At 45.9% G+C, this 14,916-nt stretch overlaps 4 protein-coding genes across 4 annotated transcripts; 3 read left to right on the forward strand and 1 right to left on the reverse strand.

The window, feature by feature from the left end:
• Positions 1–204: 204 nt before the first annotated feature.
• On the reverse strand, positions 205–3,187 carry BDW43DRAFT_290706 (alpha-keto acid decarboxylase family protein). The gene is made up of 5 exons (XM_032043544.1): positions 2,699–3,187; positions 2,561–2,641; positions 1,250–2,474; positions 986–1,193; positions 205–924 (listed from the first exon to the last, which is right to left on the reverse strand). Exons 1-5 carry the CDS (start codon positions 2,805–2,807, stop codon positions 835–837), a joined length of 1,713 nt encoding a protein of 570 aa, XP_031895378.1. The 5' UTR covers positions 2,808–3,187; the 3' UTR covers positions 205–834.
• Positions 3,188–3,425: 238 nt separating this feature from the next.
• BDW43DRAFT_290719 (THUMP domain-containing protein) lies at positions 3,426–5,051 on the forward strand. The gene is made up of 6 exons (XM_032043545.1): positions 3,426–3,630; positions 3,729–3,857; positions 3,952–4,105; positions 4,169–4,383; positions 4,450–4,590; positions 4,664–5,051. The coding sequence occupies exons 1-6, from the start codon at positions 3,568–3,570 to the stop codon at positions 4,784–4,786; spliced, it is 825 nt and encodes a 274-aa protein (XP_031895379.1). The 5' UTR covers positions 3,426–3,567; the 3' UTR covers positions 4,787–5,051.
• A 3,372-nt stretch (positions 5,052–8,423) lies between these two features.
• On the forward strand, positions 8,424–9,475 carry BDW43DRAFT_315769 (phosphotransferase family protein; the record flags this gene model as incomplete). Its single annotated transcript, XM_032048141.1, has 2 exons — positions 8,424–9,277; positions 9,352–9,475. 2 exons carry the CDS (start codon positions 8,424–8,426, stop codon positions 9,473–9,475), a joined length of 978 nt encoding a protein of 325 aa, XP_031895380.1.
• A 473-nt stretch (positions 9,476–9,948) lies between these two features.
• Positions 9,949–13,928, forward strand: BDW43DRAFT_290724 (putative SNARE-dependent exocytosis protein (Sro7)). The gene is made up of 7 exons (XM_032043546.1): positions 9,949–10,325; positions 10,382–10,721; positions 10,780–12,360; positions 12,423–12,978; positions 13,040–13,161; positions 13,244–13,528; positions 13,584–13,928. The coding sequence occupies exons 1-7, from the start codon at positions 10,239–10,241 to the stop codon at positions 13,607–13,609; spliced, it is 2,997 nt and encodes a 998-aa protein (XP_031895381.1). The 5' UTR covers positions 9,949–10,238; the 3' UTR covers positions 13,610–13,928.
• Positions 13,929–14,916: the final 988 nt, after the last annotated feature.

A 14,916-nucleotide genomic window follows, 5' to 3' on the forward strand; every position in this document is an offset into this window, starting at 1 on the left:
GGCACCACGATAAGTGAGTAGTATTAGCTTCTCTCACCAGGTTGGGGTAATCACCATTCATTCGAGACCCGGCCGAATGTTTAATTGAGGAGTTCAAACTGAATCGAGGGAGCACCGATGAAATCACGTGGGCCCGGCCGATAAGCACCCTTTATGAATACCATTGACTTTTGTTTATTTCCCAGGGTCAGGACCCCCCATTCAGGTCGCCTTTTCTGAAACATCTCTTTATTAAACTGTCAATAGTCCTTCCGCTCAATAATCCTACCACACCCTCTCCCCTCGAGAAATTGTAGGATGTGATAGGCAAACACAATGAGACATTGTCCAGTAAATCTCGCTTAGTTACAGACTAGCAATGTTTAGGATCTATAGCGCATAAGAACACCTCACCAGAACTACTCCTTTTCTCCACTTTTGACCATTGAACGTTCCTTTCAGCCCTACAACGGTCCCTTAGCACAGCTAGCCACACTTTCTAGTGGGCTTGAACAAAGCTTCCAGTCAAACTACATCCGAGACCTCTTTTTTCTTTCTTCTCTTTTCTTATTTCCCCCTATTTTTTTCTTAAACCCGTTTGTTCCGTTCATTGTTAGTATAGTCAAATTCAACTAGGGTGCTTATAAAGTAAAAGAAAGAGGAAGGAGAAAAAAAAGGGCGGAAAGAAAAATGAAAAAATTAATTCCTAACTATCACATATGAACATAAACTCTAATTCATGTGTCATGATCAAACTAAAAGATACCGTTAAGCTCAGGGCAGCACACAACCTGAATCTTATTCCCGAACATAGTCTAACGAAAGAAATGAAAATCGGTCTATGCCGTCAAGAAATTAAAGGGACCGGTTCCGCTCAGCCGCCGATTCGGCTGTCAGTTTTAAACTTGCTGGGCAATCATCGCGTGGCATGTGGAGCTCAACCAACTAGTACTTTGGTTAGCATCAATGGGCCCTTTGAGATAGGGGTGGACGGGCAATGACCTACCTGCAAACAAGGCGCCGAAGCAAATTCTTCATTTGCGAAGAGCTCCCTTAGCTCGTCCCGAGTTGTGACCTTGTAGCCCTTATACTTGTCCTTCGCGCCAAATGCCACAGGGATGCTCAAGAAGTCCCAGGGCTGAATGTCGTTGTAAACAGCATCCCATCCATGAATATACCGCTCGATGGTATATCCTTCGTTGCAAATGACAAAGCTACATACAATGTTAGCCGAGTATGAAATAATATATCTTTCGCAAGCCAGACTTACATGATAGGATTGAGCTCGTTTCTGATCATGGTGCTGATCTCCTGGAGAGTGAGCTGGAAACTTCCGTCACCTACAAAAAGGACGGTCCGCCGGCCTTGCTCCTTGGCAGCCAATGCAGCCCCTTGACAGGCTCCGACGGAATAGCCGATACTGCCCCAAAGCACCTGACTGATAGCTGTAACATTTGCCGGGAAGCGAGTGTCCCAGATACCGAAGTTCGCAGTGCCAGTTTCCGTGATAACCACATCCCTTTCTTTCAGCCACTGCCCAACGGTAGGCCAGAGCCACGCATGGGTAATCGCCGTCTCAGTTGATGACTTCTCGTTGTCTGGAAGCAAATTCGAAGGCGGCGAAACAGGTCCAACATTGAGAGTGCCCATTCTTTGAACGATCTTCTGCAAAACACCCTTCATGTTGATCTCAGGGTATTCGGAATATCTGACGCGTACGTATGTGCTGTGGAAATCAATGGTGTTAAGCTGACCGATACGGTAGGAAAATCCAGTCGTGTTGAAATCAGACTTGATACCACCGATGCTCAGAATCAAATCCGATGATTCGACTTGCTCACGGACACCGGGGTTCGACCCAGTACCAGCGTAGACACCGCCATAGTTTTTGTGAGTCTCGTCTACTGCTCCTTTGCCCATTGGAGCCACGAAAGTGGGCAATCCAGACTTTTCCACGAATTCATGGACTTCATCGAGTACCCGATGACGGATAGCGCAGGCGTCGACAAGGATAACAGGTTTCTTTGCGGCGTGCAGATACTTGAGAACAACATCGACCACATAATCTTCCTTCTCAGGGTCGTTTGGTGGCAGATTAAGATCAAGTGGGGTATCCAGTCGTGCCCCCTCAATCTTCCGCGTTACCATATCAGTAGGGAGAGAAATGTAGACCGGTCGACTACGAATCCAGCATTCTCGGATGGCGTTATCGATGAGAGTCGCCACTTCATGGGTCTGGTTCAAGCAACCGAGAGTGCAAGAGATGTCAGCGCTCATTCTGGTGAACACGTTGAAGTCGCCATTGCCCAAGGTATGGTGGAGTAGCATTCCATCCTTCTGTGATCTCGTATGTGGTTGACCAACAATGTGGACAATGGGCACAAATTCGGAGTAGGCACCTGCAATGGCATTGAGTGCTGAGAGCTCGCCCACGCCAAAAGTGGTGACCAGGGCGGCCATTCCGTTGATCCGAGCATATCCATCAGCGGCGTATCCTGTATTCGACCATCGTTAGACATGAACACCTTTCCTTTTGCCATTCCCCGAATTTAGCAATGATCATTCCATGAAATATTCTTACCAGCGTTAAGCTCATTACAGTTTCCTACCCAATGAAGGTCGCATTTTGGCAAGTAATCCAAAGCCGCGAGGTTGTAATCCCCTGTGTAGATCGATATTGTCAGCAATTGCAGATAAGGTCAGTGCCGTGGTTACTTACCAGGAACACCGTGGACCGCACGAACACCAACCTCACGAAGTCGTCGGAAGAGGTACTCGGCAACATCTATGGGTTTGTGAAGGTCCCGTGTAGCGATATCCGTAGCCATTGTAAGGGCTCAGGAAGAGAGTTAAAGGCAAAGTAGATGATAAGATCTTGATTATTGGATTGTTGGATACAGAGTTTACTGGGCGACAAGGACAAGGGGGGAAGGTTATATAGTAGTAGTGAATATAGAAGATCCTGTACTCCGTACAACTCAATGTGCGACAAAGACCATGCCATACGTCATGATAACGTGATGTCATGGACTTCTAGGCCGCAGGGCGGCAAAGAAATAGTACATCGAAGTTACAAGCTTACAATACCGTCAGCCACAATTGCCGTGGTTGAGATCCCAATGCAGTAAGACACTGCGGTAAAAGAAATACAAGATATCTAGACTATCCCTAGGGTAGTTCACGGTGAAGAACACCTGCGACCCAACACAATGGAGAATGGGCCGATGGCTGCAAGATAGTGTATATATCGGGATCTTTAGAATTGGTACTCCATGCCGACGAACCCGACGTTCCGAGTCGCTGGCGTGACTGTCAGCCCACCCCACCTGATACGGATGGGATGATACTCTTCCGCTAAACCGAATACGGACTTCTGGACTCCCCGCGGCGTTGCCGTAATGCCAATGATAATCGAGAATTTCCAGGGAAAGACCACACAGCGGCGAAAAAGACATCAGATACTAACATATTGATATGTTTATTTGACCAAACTCGTGCAAACATACAGCAACCTTACTTTTTTTAGAAATAATCCCGGCGAGGAAATATAAGGTCTGTACCTAAATTTGACTGAGACTACATCCGTGAATGGCTGGATCAGAAAAAAGGAGCATGCCGGACAACTCATCTGAGTCCTCCAAAAAAAGAAAGGTTGGCCTACTTTTGCTTTACCGTGCGGCAACTTATCGCCGTCATCACTCGATTTTTCCCTCCCTCCCATCAATCAGGAGATCTAATCGGTGCTACAGGGAGGCAGCATTTGGCATAAGCGCAATGCCAAAACTAATATTGAAAGTGGGGATTGGGGTGTTTTCGTAACTTGCGACATGGGAAAGGAAGGGAAATGTATCTCAGAGGCGCTTGACCTATTTTCTCAGGTTAGTACGGAGGAAATTTGACCACAAAGATGCTGTGCTTTGCTGCAAAGTTTCGAATTCCTCATTCGTGCAGCTGACATACGGTGTATGCCAGAGCATCGAAAAACCGGATGCTGGAGATCGAGGCGAAGAGTCCAGTTCGGAAGAAGATGATATTGAAGCCCAAATAAGAAAGGAAGTTGAAGGCCTGAAACCTGGCTCTGCCAAAGCCCTCCAATTCCAAGCGATCAGACTGGACATTCCGTGTGGTTCGTAAATGCTTTTAACGCTACCTGATCATGAAGACATGACGAAGACTGACAATCAGTTAGTTTCGTTTGTACGATTCGATAAATCGATCGACCCCGAGAAGCTGGTTCATCAGATTTGCGTCGATGCGCATGCCAACCCAGAGAAGAAGAGAAGCCGATACATCCAACGAATGACCCCAGTAAGGTCCATCCGGAAAACCCTCAGCGTTGATTTAGAGGTTTTCGCGGGCGAAATCCTAAAGCCTCACTTTCACTCTGGCGGAGACCCCAAGAAGGTATGTCGCGCAACACATTAAGCTTTACATCCCCTAGTATGTGTTCCTTACCGATCAAATTTGCAGTTTGCTATCCGGACCGCGATAAGGAGCAATGCAAAGTTTGACAGGGACAGCGTTATCAAAACAGTAGCCAGCGTCGTGGGACCTGGGCATTCTGTTGATCTTAAAAATTACGATCTCATCATCCTCGTGGATATCATCAAAGTACGTTTTACATTTCACACTGTTCTCTCGCAATATAATGTTCGCGGCTTACGTGGCTGACTTTTGTATCTAGAACGTCATTGGAATGAGTGTTGCTGGAAGTGACTACGAGAAGCTGAAAAGGTACAATATTGCTGAGCTGTACAAACCAGCAACAGGCTCGCAAGATGTCGAGTCAAGACAGTCAACTGAATGAATTTCACTTTGAAACGAGTGGGGCAAACTATTTCCTGGAGACTTCGCATCATATGAGACAATCGGTTTGAGCGGTGAAAATAGGAGATAAATAAATATCAACATTGAATGCTTACAGCGCAGTATTACAAAGAAAATCAACTATCAAAAATAGTGCACGGAGAAGCAGCAAGTAATGCCGGTATTAGAATGGTCCCAAACTCCACAGCGCCCAGTGGTATAGAGAACTTAATCTGGCCGGTGAGCACAGTGTGCGATAACGACTAATTTGCGCTTGATCATACCGAATTTGGCATTTGCCTCGTATTGAGAAGGAGTATAGGATTGTGGAAAGCGAAGGAAACACTACTAAATCAGGGTCTTAAACTTTAAGGAGTAGTAAACTACACGCAATGAACGACGACACGAGCGGCATAATTTTTCGATCCGTGGTAGACACCAAATAATATTACCGGTAAGATCTGGTCTGTCAAAAGCTATATCTTACATACAAACCACCCTTTCCTTCGGAAAATATGGTTGCCTTAAGGCGGTACGTAAGTTGTTACGACCTATATAAAAAACACTACTATGCATTGTTGCTATTCAGGATATACGGGCAGTATCTGTAGGTAAGGGGTAGTAGATCTCATGTAATTACCAGAAGTGGCTTTGGAAAGATAGTAAAGCAGCAATAAAATATGGCCCAACATCCTTTCCGCATGTAAGCATAAGAGAAAGAGGTTGTCATTGCAAACATGTATCCGTTTCTGCTTCCTAACTAGAATCTATAGCTGCTTACAGTAAAAGGAGGCCGTCCAAAGTGTCTGTGCGGGTTATAGCTTAGCTTTCTACGCTGCCTTCCGTGGTCCTGGCTTGATGTGTTGGTGCCCTATATAACAGTATAACCTGTATATCTATTTTTTTGGAACTCTTTATAGTGTTTTTAACTTTCAGGCCACACATGATCAAGGAAGTTGCGATTTCGTGAACATAGCGCTACCTAATTTCTGTTACTACAAGATGTCATGAATCTAAAGGTTCACGTAAAAGTCAACCCTCTCTCAGATAGGATACAATTGTGTTTAGTGGAGCGCTGGAGACTTAAGAAACTTCGAAACTTCTCCGCTAGTCTGTGTTCAAATATCTAGACTAACCAATGTCTACGTATTCGCAGATTCTGGATGACAAAGACTATTTTCGAGCAATTGTACATTCCGTAAGCTAATGCCAATATAGTTAAGGAAGGATAACCACCCAGTGGTCTCAGGACCAAAGCCATGGCTCCGAACTAGATTTTCTGCCTCTTTGGTGGCTATACCTATTTTTGAACGGTTTTTTAAATGGTGTATATTCACGCTAGGTCTCTTCGCATATACTCATGACGGTTGGTTGAGCATTTGATGGAACCATGGAAGAAGTTGCACTCCGCACTACAACAGAAATACAGTTAAAATAGAAAGAATAGTAGGGCACTAAAGAAGCAACATATCATACCGACCTCGGCTGTTTGCTTAAAAACTTGGTCATTCCTCGATCCGCATAGAGCATTGCAAATAAATTATAGAGGGCGTAATTTGTTAGCCGTTATTGTGTTGAGCACTTGCTAATTTTCCTCAAAGAGCATCAAAGCTGTTGTCTATGCAGGGGATAGAAATTTCTTTTTGAACTTACCTACCCCTTAGGACAATTTCGTACTTTGGAGCAGCTTTGTACTGTACTAGCACTATCTCACTACCAATCACTCGCCAGCTCACCCTATACTAGCGTTACAGAATCACCTTCCATGTCACCAATCCCGCTGTAATGCACGGCGAAATCCCTCATGATTTTGAATATTTAAAATGCAAAAGATTGTTTAGATAACCACATCCGTCCACGCAGGATGGAACCAGACTCAAAATTGAGGTCCCGTTGTACATACGGACCCCAACGCAGTTTTGTATCATATCCTATCAAGACCACAGATTACGTAGTTAAAGCTACGATCGGGTTCTGGTATTAGACATGGGATGATCCCGATCTTGTAGGGGATTGTTGTGTGTAGTTATGATAAGAGCTATATAACTCAATATGTCCTATTTGCCAGGAAGGCGTCAGAATTGACCACCCCATCGCGATTGGACATCAACAGGCTCCCAGGTAATGTCAGGAAGGATTGTATTATCTACCTTGATATATCGACCTCTAATATAGACCCTTTATGGTCTAGGTCTCTTCGTCTCTCAAGTTATCCACTACGAAACCCCATATCCACCGCCTAGGGTAGAGATAGAAGTTGGTCCGACAACCGACGGCATTATTTTACTCGAAATAGTAATGATACTCGAGTGAGGCGGCCTTGCTGTTTTGGCTGTCTAGGACAGTTAGTAGTGCACTGGCGTATAACCAAATGATATTCCTTTATTTCGAATCCCAAACTCTAGTTAAAGAAGAACAGGCACCCACCATGGGTCTGACACCCCTTGACACGTGCAGGAGGACTACGTGCCCAAATTGCTTGGGGGGAAAGATAACAAACAAACCCCTTTCCTTTCAGATGGCATTCCTCAAGTTGACGACCCTAAGGAATTCCTTACTACAGTGTGTTGATAGGTGTCACTCTTGAATTTGTATCCCTGAAATTAAAATCGGTTGCATTGGTATAGTACTGTGTAGTACATACATAGCTAGGGCCCAACCTCTCATTAAGTGATGCAATTACCAGGGGTAGTTCAGCGAAGATATTACACTTCGTGATCGTATTTCTATAGCTCACCAAGAGACTCATCAGATTCTAACTAGTGATTACTTTTAACTACAGTTCACTATGTTGCGTTGGTACTACTATATCGCCGAATATTTTTAACTTATTTGGGGGACCTAAATTCCAGAAGAGATACATGATATGTAACAACTAGTATTGAGATCCACTCCTTGAAACTACTGCAGGCGCACAGATGTAAATACATTGTACCAGGACTGAAGACAAGCGTACTTGAAATGGGTCCATATAGGAGTACAGGGAATGGAGTCCAAGTATGAGAAAACACTGAGGACGGGATCCATGCTTCGTTGTCTTCGGCAAGGTCGACGTCTGATTGGGTCGATCGCATCACGCCTTTCTAAGAGCGGGAGCCTTAGGCGAAGGCCCCATTTCTTACTAGTATTGGCCTCATCAATGTCCGCATAACTCCGCTAAATGCAGTCGGCTCGCTCTTCTATCGAATTAGTCAGAGAACACGCTCGCTTGGGTCTAGAGTCAATCACAATGTCATTGAATCTTATGCGGTTTACTTTAGCGATTTCGGGAGAGAGCCAGTGGTTTATATGCCGGTGTTGGAATGGTCTGGCAGATTGAGACCATAGCGTCGCCTATAGCCGAAATGTAGGATACATGGACGAAAGAAGCAGGACTCCATGGTGTGGATCCTCGTTTAGACGATCCAATTTAACACTTTTGATACTATCTTAGCCTTCGCTTCGTTGCGTTGTAGGGTAGTATCACAAGATTTATGTATGAACCGTGTCCTTTCCATCTACGTTCCACCAGGCGTTGGTTTTCTTTATAAATCTCGGTGATAGTCGGTTTGGCTCTGATCTTCCTTGCTTTTCATACAATACTTCACAATGAGAAAGCCAAATTGGATAGCCTGGCCTTAAAATTCGAACGTTAAACCATGTCTCCCTCTTTAAGTGATCATTCCTTTCTTGATGTTGACGCGCCCGATAAACTGTGTAAAGTTATCCAGCGTATCTTTACTTCCGCTATCCATGTCAGCAGCGTTTCTCCTCTTAACGGTCACCTACACCCACTTTGCCTTATATCACTATCTAATGGAGCTCGTCTCCTCTTGAAGTGTTCACCGACCCCGATGACGCCGTTACTACGGCGGGAGAAATTGATACTAGATACAGAAGCTCGTGCACTGGCTTTACTCAAACAAAGTGGGATCCCTGATATTCCACCGATCTTATATTACAATTCTCGTGGTAGATTGTGCGAGCCCACCTTTCTAATGCGACATTATGTTACCGGGTCAACACTACATGAGATGGAGCCCTGGCTTACGCTACAGAATCGAAAAGATATCGACCGACGCTTGGGAGTCCTTGCCTACAGGATCGGACAACATGTATCCGACTCCTTTGGAACTCTGGAACAGGTAGCTAGCGGAGCTGGAAGACGATCCTGGCGAGAGGCGTTTGTTATTCTGTTTGAAAGCATCCTTCGTGACTCGGAAGACGTCTTTGTCAACCTTCCTTATGCTGAGATTAGGCACCAGCTCAGTCGATTATCACCAGCACTTGAGGAGGTTACTCGACCACAGCTAGTGACCATTGACTTTGGCCGACCTGCGCAAGTGCTAGTGGATCCCGAATCCAAACAGCTGTCTGGGATTGTAGATTTGGGTAAAGCAATATGGGGTGACGTCTACATGGCCGAAATCTTTGAAGAACCATCGTCTTCCGTGCTGGATGGCTTTGGAACGCGGCGGGTGAAAAGTAAGATGGAGAGGATACGGCAGCTTCTGTATGTGCTTCTGCTCCGCGAGGTATCTAAACTATGTAAAGCTGACTTCTTTCTGTTTTGCCTTCGTTGAATAGGTATGCTTGTTATCGTTCTGTTGAAAGAGTCACCGTGCAATACTATCGGAATAGAGACATGATCGCGGAGAACGATGCGAGGAGGCGGTTAACGACGATATTGACGGAGATGGCAGCTATGTAATGCCACCGTCCGACGTTCAGTTTCAACAAGGAGAGATTCTTATGCTCGATTCAATGCGTTGCACAGTACCGGCGTTTGGGTGTCTTTTCATCAAGCCATGGGGATTTCAATGGGCCTAGATCTATCTAGAGAGATGATGGGCATGGTGCCATAGAATAAAGTCTATTTAATTTGAGAATTGGTGGAAAGTTTGATGAATGTATTACTTTGTAGGTTGGTACTATTACTTACTACTAGTACTAGTCCACACTCAGGGCCACCTAGAAATGTTCGATTGTTGTTGCCTAGTAGATCTGGCGATCAAAGAGCGTGATACTAACTACTAGAAGTAGGTAGTACAGATACCTGTAAATCAATGCATGTGATTGGATGAAGCTACATTCTAGTTCCTACCTAGTACCTAGTATGTACTGAGTACAGCCTGTACTAGCTACCTTGTACTATACCTCGATTATTAAATTTTTTCCAACTGTTTATAGCCCCCCTTTTTTTATCTGCTACAAGAGCTTCCAGATAGTCACTGTGATTTTTAACACTGGGTTGGTATGGGACATTAGTACTTAAACACCAAGAACTACTAACAAGGCGGGGGAGACTGATCTACCGCCCTGCAACAGATTCCGCGGCATGACGCTTCAAAGGCCTTAAAATATGTGGGGTCTCCGCTCCGCACCCTTTCAACACCGCTCAATACAGCTCATCTCTCCCTCCTCTTTCTCCCATAGACTTGCTGCCTTTCGGCAGACCTTCAAATTTGCGGGAAATGGCGCATTTCCTGAGAGGAAAGCAAGCTGGTATTCAAAAGGACTTGTCTGACGGCTTGTCGCCGGACTTGTTCGCCCTCGATGATGTATGTCTTGGCACCCAAGGCAACATTTTTCCCATGGCTAACTCACCTGTTCGCAGTTCGCTCGATATGGCGTAAATTCTCAGATCAGCGCTATCGCTTACGATCCAGTTCAATCTCTTATTGCAGTTGGTACCAGCGACACTCAGTTTGGGAGCGGCCAGATCTATGTCTTCGGCCAGCGTCGGGTATCCGTTGTGTTCTCATTGCCCCGGAAAGCGTCCGCCAAGTTCCTACAATTTTGTGCCGACAAGCTTGTCAGCGTTGATTCGAAAAGCGAAGTTTGTGTTTTCTCTCTCGAGACGAGACAGACGCTCTTCTCCTACGCCCCTCCCAACCATGTCAGCGCGCTATTGACAGATCCTAGTCTTGACTATGCTTTTATTGGCCTACAAAACGGTGATTGAGCAATGCTTGCGGAACGAGGCTATGTAGAATGCGCTAATAGAGTTTATAGGAGATATCATCGCGTACGACCTCGACCGTGAATCTTTAACGCCTTTTAAAGTTCCTAATCTCTGGGCCCAGCGTAACCCGCGGGCACGGTTTTGCCCTATCATCACACTCTCCTTTTCACCCCGCGATATTGGAAAGATCTTAGTGGGGTACCCTGAAGGCGCCGTGGTATACTCATTTAAGCAAAATCTCGCACAGAAATACTTCGAGTATGAAGTTCCCCCGGGTGCCTTGGGTGGGAATTGCGATGTCCCATTCCAAGAGCCGCGCAGGCCACGGCTGACCAGAGCTCTCTGGCACCCTAACGGGATCTTCATATTGACAGCCCATGATGACAATAGCTTAGTCTTTTGGGACTCTAAGGATGGCCGCAAGATAATGGCTAGGTCAATTACCACTCCTAATGTTGACCAGCCAGGTACTAGCCTCGAGAGACCCCTGTCATCAGAAAGCGCTGTCGGTCTCAGGGACCCCATTACTCAGATTGCATGGTGTGTCAAGGATAATGGTGATGATAGTGGGCTGTTAATAGCTGGTGGCCAGCCAAAAGCTGAGGCCAACAAAGGGCTTACATTCATTGACCTGGGGCCAACTCCCAACTATCAAACGTCCTCCTGGGCCATGATTTCGAACTACCTCGAATCTCCGAGACGGATAACAAATATACCGACCCCCCAAGGCGCCGAAGTTGTTGATTTCTGCCTTATTCCGCGTACCTCGCCATACTACGCTGGCGGACATGATCCGATTGCCTTGATCGCTGTGCTTTCTTCGGGAGAGCTGATAACTATGAGCTTCCCAAGCGGTCATCCGATTACCCCCACCAATATGATTCATCCTTCTCTTACTTTTGTACACCCGTTCGTGAACAAGATGACTCTTACCCCAGTCGACCGTTCGGCTTGGCTTGGTCTTAGGGAACGAAGGTCGCAAGGGCCAAAGTTTCTGTTAGGTGGTGCGGAGGGAAAGAAGGTGCTGAAACGCTTTGAAGATCGTAACATAGTTACAACTGCACACGCCGATGGCACAATTCGTCTCTGGGATGTAGGCCATGATGATGAGGTCGAGAATGGTGATGTCATCCAGGTCGATTTGGCTCGTGCTGTGGGTCGCGTCGGTAATGTTGAGGTTAGTGAGATGGCCTTAAGCGGGTCAACCGGTGAGCTTTCAGTTGGCCTTCGGAGTGGTGAAGTAGTAGTATTTCGATGGGGCAGCAATGGAAATTTTGGTCAAGAAGAGCTCGCTGGCGCTAATGAAGGACCGGGGAAATTGACCAAGATCGCTCATAGAACCGACCCTGGATTGAAGCAGGGCCTTCTTCCCCTTACTCTGTTGGATATGCAGCAAGGACCAGTCACTGCATTGCAACATAGCCAAGTTGGCTTTGTCGCAGCCGGTTTCGAAGGCGGCAGTCTAGCAATCATCGATTTGCGTGGGCCAGCTGTGATCCATACAGCACGGTTGTCGGAATTAACCAAACCTAGCAAGCGAAGTAGCTTTTTGAGACATCGTTCTTCTGATGACGCTCCTCCAGAATGGCCAACGAGCATTGAATTTGGCGTATTGACTTTGGAAGGGGAAGGTAAGAAGAGACAATGAGAACTATATGTGAGTTAATGTATGCTGATATGTGGTTTTATGCAGATTATTCGAGTATTTGCTGCTTTGTGGGCACTAATCGAGGTAATCTCGCCACCTTCAAGATACTTCCAGGGGAATCTGGGGGTTATATGGCTTCGTTCGCTGGGGCAACTTTGCTAGACGATAAAGTCATAAGCATTATCCCTATCAATGCTGACAATGGCGACCTTGCCTTGGCCACTCCGAATAGCGTCGGAGGATTGAGAAACGGGGCTCGGATTCACGGTGTTGTCATTGCTGTGACTGTTTCTGGCTGCAGGATTTTCAAGCCCGCAACCTCTAAAGGCGCACACAAATCGTGGGAGGATTATCTGTGCGATTCTGCTGCAGTGGTCAAAGTCGAAGGCCGAGGCTACAGTCTTGTTGGTCTCTTTGGAGACGGCAACGTGCGGGCTTTCTCCATCCCAGGCCTCAAAGAGATTGGGTGCAAGGAGATCAATTACATGGCTGATATGAAACGCCTCTCGGAGTCCACAGTTTGCTCTAACGGGACAGTTCTTACTTGGACAGGGCCTTCTGAAGTCGGACTATTTAATGTTTGGGGAGCTGGAACTGGGCTGTATGTGAATCCCATTCCAACACGCTGTCCTGACATCAATGAAATGCTAAGACATCTACAGGCGACGTTCAGAAGATCAACTTTATAATGTACAAGCAGCTAACCCCCCACGCCCTACTATTACAAACATCCAGTGGATTTCCGGCACCCAATATATCTCTCCTGCTGACATGGACATTCTCAGTTCGTATACCCGCTTTCGCTTTTCTATTACACTTTGCCATATTTTTGTAAGGGGTGTTTGCTGACGATGGTTCTTGGACAGTTGGAGGCCCTGATCGCCCCCCATCTAAGAAGATGCAAGAGCAGATGCGGCTTGAAGACCAAGAGCGCCGGAAACTTGCTAGGGAGGGGAGAACCATGACAAACCAATCCCAGCAAGGCAGCGACGAAGGATATTGGTCGTATATGCAACGCCAGGTACAGGAGCGCACGGAAAAACTTAATCTAGCCGGCGACCAGATGGAACGATTAGAAGAAAATAGCAGTAACTGGGCTCGGGACGTCAACAAGTACGTTCAAAATCAGAAGAAGAAGGCTGTGCTGGGTGGTAAGTTCATAGCACCTTCTTACCTATATCATACCCCTGCTAATGGAAAATTCAGCCCTAGGGTCGAAGTTTGGGTTCTAAAAATGCTTGAGACTGGTATTTATGACGAACGACTCCTTGATAAACGTGGGGCAAATGTACAGTTCTTATTAAACCTAGTGGTCTGCCTATGGAGTATAGCTAGTTACATACCCTACGTTGTTGTTGGGATTGATGTGCTTCTGTTCTGCATATCTCTCATTTATTCATTGATCTTTCTTCAGTATTGAGTACATGCGTATGTCCTATCGAGGATACGTGAATCGATTGCACAGGTTTCATTGACTGAAGTCGTTGTCTAGATATGTATGTGATCAGATCAGTCTTAAGGGAAAGAATGCATATTATAGTGTTAGAGGTATTCACTCCTTCATTGATAGCTTCTATTCATAATGAGTATAGTGACTTCTCTCCGACCATCGATTCAAGTCCTACACCACTCCTGCTATATTACAATGGACGATTACAGTTGTCACAAAGAAACAATCCGTGTTAGATATTTTCCTACAATTATTGTAGCTAGTATAACCGAGACATTACCAGACTTCCGCAATACTCTTCAAAGACGTAGAATGACAATAGCAAGCTGGCCACTCCCTAGAATCCAACATGTTTCCATTTCCCAATTCCTTTTCATCCTCGATCCCGGTGACCTCTCGGCGAGCCTTGATTTGCTCAATGTGATACAAGATACGTTCTTCTGCCAAAAGGCCCTTCCATCGATATGTCTCCACAATCGCACTGTGCTAAAAACTCTGATCGATATCTGGTCCTCTTACTCCTTTTGTCTGATGTTTGTACATCTCCGAGTAGCTGTATCCAGGTATCCCTGAACAGATCGACTCTGGCATGTCGAATCCTTGCAAGCCCAAAACGACTAGGAAGCTGTCATTACATGTCTAGCGGCCATATTTTCTTGTTCTGAGCGCCTTTGTGCATAGTTTCTTTTCTACCTGGTGATGCGTGAGGGTTATACCATATCACATGATCTGAACTGCATACGAACTCGGGAGATTAGCTTTTCGGAATCAATATGTTTCATCTCTCGATGCTAGGATTGTAAGAAGGTAGTACTGGACCAGTAGACACCATGTGTAATGAAGGTTCAATTCCTAGAAAGGGGTGTCGATCCATTCTTACGGGGTCCATTGAATGCGCTATGTCTAGAGACTTCCTCATAAGGTAGACCCACAGACTCCATAGGGGACTGTATTATTGCTTTGCCGCAACTAGCGGTGTCCGAATAGTCGGACGTCGAGGAGTCGTACATTTTTAGAATGGGTTGGAAATGCAGAAAGGCAGTAGCGATCAATAGCCAGAATAATGTTCACCAGGCCTTCACCGTATCT

This window comes from Aspergillus alliaceus (genome assembly GCF_009176365.1).
Source record: "Aspergillus alliaceus strain CBS 536.65 unplaced genomic scaffold BDW43scaffold_63, whole genome shotgun sequence".
In the NCBI taxonomy this organism is placed as follows: Eukaryota; Fungi; Ascomycota; class Eurotiomycetes; order Eurotiales; family Aspergillaceae; genus Aspergillus; species Aspergillus alliaceus.

Bases quoted from the DNA above. Each gene is read 5' to 3' on its own strand.
- BDW43DRAFT_290706 (XM_032043544.1), bottom strand. From the start codon at position 2,807: ATGGCTACGGATATCGCTACACGGGACCTTCACAAACCCATAGATGTT. The intron at 2,642-2,698 runs GTAAGTAACCAC...CGATCTACACAG, and splicing joins TGCGGTCCACGGTGTTCCTG to GGGATTACAACCTCGCGGCT. The intron at 2,475-2,560 runs GTAAGAATATTT...GGTCGAATACAG, and splicing joins CTGTAATGAGCTTAACGCTG to GATACGCCGCTGATGGATAT.
- BDW43DRAFT_290719 (XM_032043545.1), top strand. From the start codon at position 3,568: ATGGCTGGATCAGAAAAAAGGAGCATGCCGGACAACTCATCTGAGTCC. The intron at 3,631-3,728 runs GTTGGCCTACTT...TCGGTGCTACAG, and splicing joins AGTCCTCCAAAAAAAGAAAG to GGAGGCAGCATTTGGCATAA. The intron at 4,106-4,168 runs GTTCGTAAATGC...ACAATCAGTTAG, and splicing joins CAGACTGGACATTCCGTGTG to TTTCGTTTGTACGATTCGAT.
- BDW43DRAFT_290724 (XM_032043546.1), top strand. From the start codon at position 10,239: ATGGCGCATTTCCTGAGAGGAAAGCAAGCTGGTATTCAAAAGGACTTG. The intron at 12,361-12,422 runs GTAAGAAGAGAC...GGTTTTATGCAG, and splicing joins ATTGACTTTGGAAGGGGAAG to ATTATTCGAGTATTTGCTGC. The intron at 12,979-13,039 runs GTATGTGAATCC...AGACATCTACAG, and splicing joins TGGGGAGCTGGAACTGGGCT to GCGACGTTCAGAAGATCAAC.